Source organism: Gadus macrocephalus, chromosome 11 (genome assembly GCF_031168955.1).
Source record: "Gadus macrocephalus chromosome 11, ASM3116895v1".
Taxonomy (NCBI): Eukaryota; Metazoa; Chordata; class Actinopteri; order Gadiformes; family Gadidae; genus Gadus; species Gadus macrocephalus.
In genome coordinates, this window is record NC_082392.1 from 13969863 (window position 1) to 13972208 (window position 2346).

At 43.1% G+C, this 2346-nt stretch overlaps 1 protein-coding gene across 2 annotated transcripts in view; it reads right to left on the reverse strand.

The window, feature by feature from the left end:
• Positions 1-337: 337 nt before the first annotated feature.
• The window catches only part of id4 (inhibitor of DNA binding 4), a 3321-nt gene continuing 1312 nt past the window's right edge, over positions 338-2346 (reverse strand). The window contains exons 2-3 of one of the 2 annotated variants that reach the window (XM_060065963.1): positions 2077-2142; positions 338-1342 (exon numbers count right to left, since the gene is read on the reverse strand). In XM_060065963.1, the coding sequence (XP_059921946.1) occupies positions 2095-2142 (48 nt within the window). In that variant the 3' untranslated portion in view covers positions 338-1342; positions 2077-2094. Of the gene's footprint in view, positions 1343-1430; positions 1810-2076; positions 2143-2346 lie in introns of those variants that run through there. The other variant, XM_060065964.1, reaches the window with a different exon arrangement.

Consider the following 2346-nt stretch of genomic DNA (forward strand, 5'->3'; position numbering starts at 1 on the left):
CACAAGGCTTGGGCTGAGAGACTCCACCTGGAGTACTTCAAACACTCTTCAGGAGTTCTCTCAAAGGTCAAGTCCAGGCCTCTGACCCCTGAGAACCTTGAGGTGCCACTCGTGTTCAAATCTTAAAAAAAACAAACATTTTATTTCTGATAGAAACAATGGCTGCTGTTTTGGTTGAGAATGGCCTTGCATATTAAAAACAAAAAACAGCATTATCCAAACAGAGCCTAATTGTTAGTTATCGATCCCAGCTTCACTCATAATTCATAACCAATTTCTGATTAGGAACCTGAGAGCCGTTATTGAAGAATGAAGGCGGAACATAATCATGACTACATTTATTTCAAGATGTGTTTTTTCTTTTATTTGTAAACTTGGTCAGAAATGCAGCGGCTGCAGTGTACTTTTTGTTACACAACGTTGAAACGTAACAGAATCCAACCGGGCCCCTTAAGATACACCCCGGGGCCCGGCTCTTTAGGCTGAGGGTTTCAAGAAATGTCAGAAATGAAAACAAAACAAAAAAAACATTCAGAGAGAAAGCTGAGCTTGAAGGAGCAAAGACCACAAATGAGGGACATGTGAGGCTGAACTCCAGAGGATATATTTACACAAAATGGATGTTTCAGTGCAGACGTCTTTGCAATTAGCTGGACATGCTACGTGTTAAACTTCTCCACACACTGCAAAGGGTGAACTAATATTAGGACGATGATATTAACGGGGTAACACAATATTTACATTATAACAAAACAAAACAAAAAAACAATTGATAAAAATATCTTAATTACAATAGTCTATTTGAAGCATATAAGTATTTACTTTCACATACATTTATAGAACATTTGTTGGTCTATATGTACAATCTAAATTGCCTTGACTTGAATTGTTTGTATTTTTTACAATATTAAACAATTTCAGATCCCAGGGAAAACCCTTTTCAACACAAATCACCTATTTTAAACAATAGATGCCCGAAACATTAACAATGTTCACCGTTTTAGTAAAGCTTTAAACTGGACTTCTGTAAGCTATTTGAACGCACACTTCACACAGTTCTCCATAAGCTGTTGCCTGCAGTTCTCCGTCCAAGCTGCGAGGGACTCCGTGTCTCAACTTGGTTTATTTTAGTTTGATTAAATCCGGTTACAAGAAACAAAAAACGAGTTATGCCAAATAAAACAGGGAGTGCTTTGGCACACATAAAAAAAAAAAGTTATATAAATAGCGTTTTAATTACATTTTTTCATATTTCTTCCAGTGGTTTTGAAAAATGCCCCTGGTGATCCCCGTGCCTCCAGTGTGAGAGAGTCCCTGGCGGAGGAGCGGCCCTGCAGCGCACCTGTGAAGGGGTATGAATAGAGGGGGGTGTGTGAACCCAGAGCCGCCAGACTGACTGGCGCCGCCGACCAAACACAGGCCATGCTTGATCAACAACCCAAAACAAACCGGCTCACACAACAACCGCGGCGGCTCCTCGGGATTTCAGCTTTTTTTTTCCCTCTCCCCCCTTTCTCTTTTTCCAAAGTGGGTTTCTAACAAGACACAGCTGCACGCAGCCAATGGGACCCCAGCAGGCTGTCCTTTAGGGTCGTTCCTCAAGGAGGAGAGCAAGATGAACGGGACAGAGAGGGGGGCCAGCGTGACGTTTTAACCCCGGCGCTGTGTGGGAAATTGCTACACTAGTGACAGTTGTTGCGCAATGCACAGCTGCCTGTGACGGTGAGGCAAATTTCAGGTTCCCCAATCAGCCCCTGTGTTTCCCAATGTCTTACTGGCCCCGTCTATAACGCCATCATGAGCCCAGTACTATTATGGGATGGCACACACACACACACACACACACACACACACACACACACACACACACACACACACACACACACACACACACACACACACACACACACACACACACACACACACACACACAATTTATCACCAATAGCCCTACTAACAGCAAACCCCCGCGAATGGACAATACATTTCTATTCTTTTAAATTATGGATGGGCCTGCATAAAAAATAACAACACAAGTTCAAAGTGGAAGAAAGGTCAATTTTGAAGCCAACTTACCGTTGCAGTATTTCCACCTCAACGGCATAAAATTGAGTCCTCCGGCTTTTTAACTATTGACGTCCTCTGAAAGAAAAACACGCACACGCACACACACACACACACACACACACACACACACACACACACACACACACACACACACACACACACACACACACACAGGTAAAGGGTTTAGCTTTCAGCGAAGACATGAGTGGTGGGGCCATACGCAGGCCTATACAAAGCAAATGAAATACAGCAAAGCGATAGAGCGATTGTCTGTCCGTA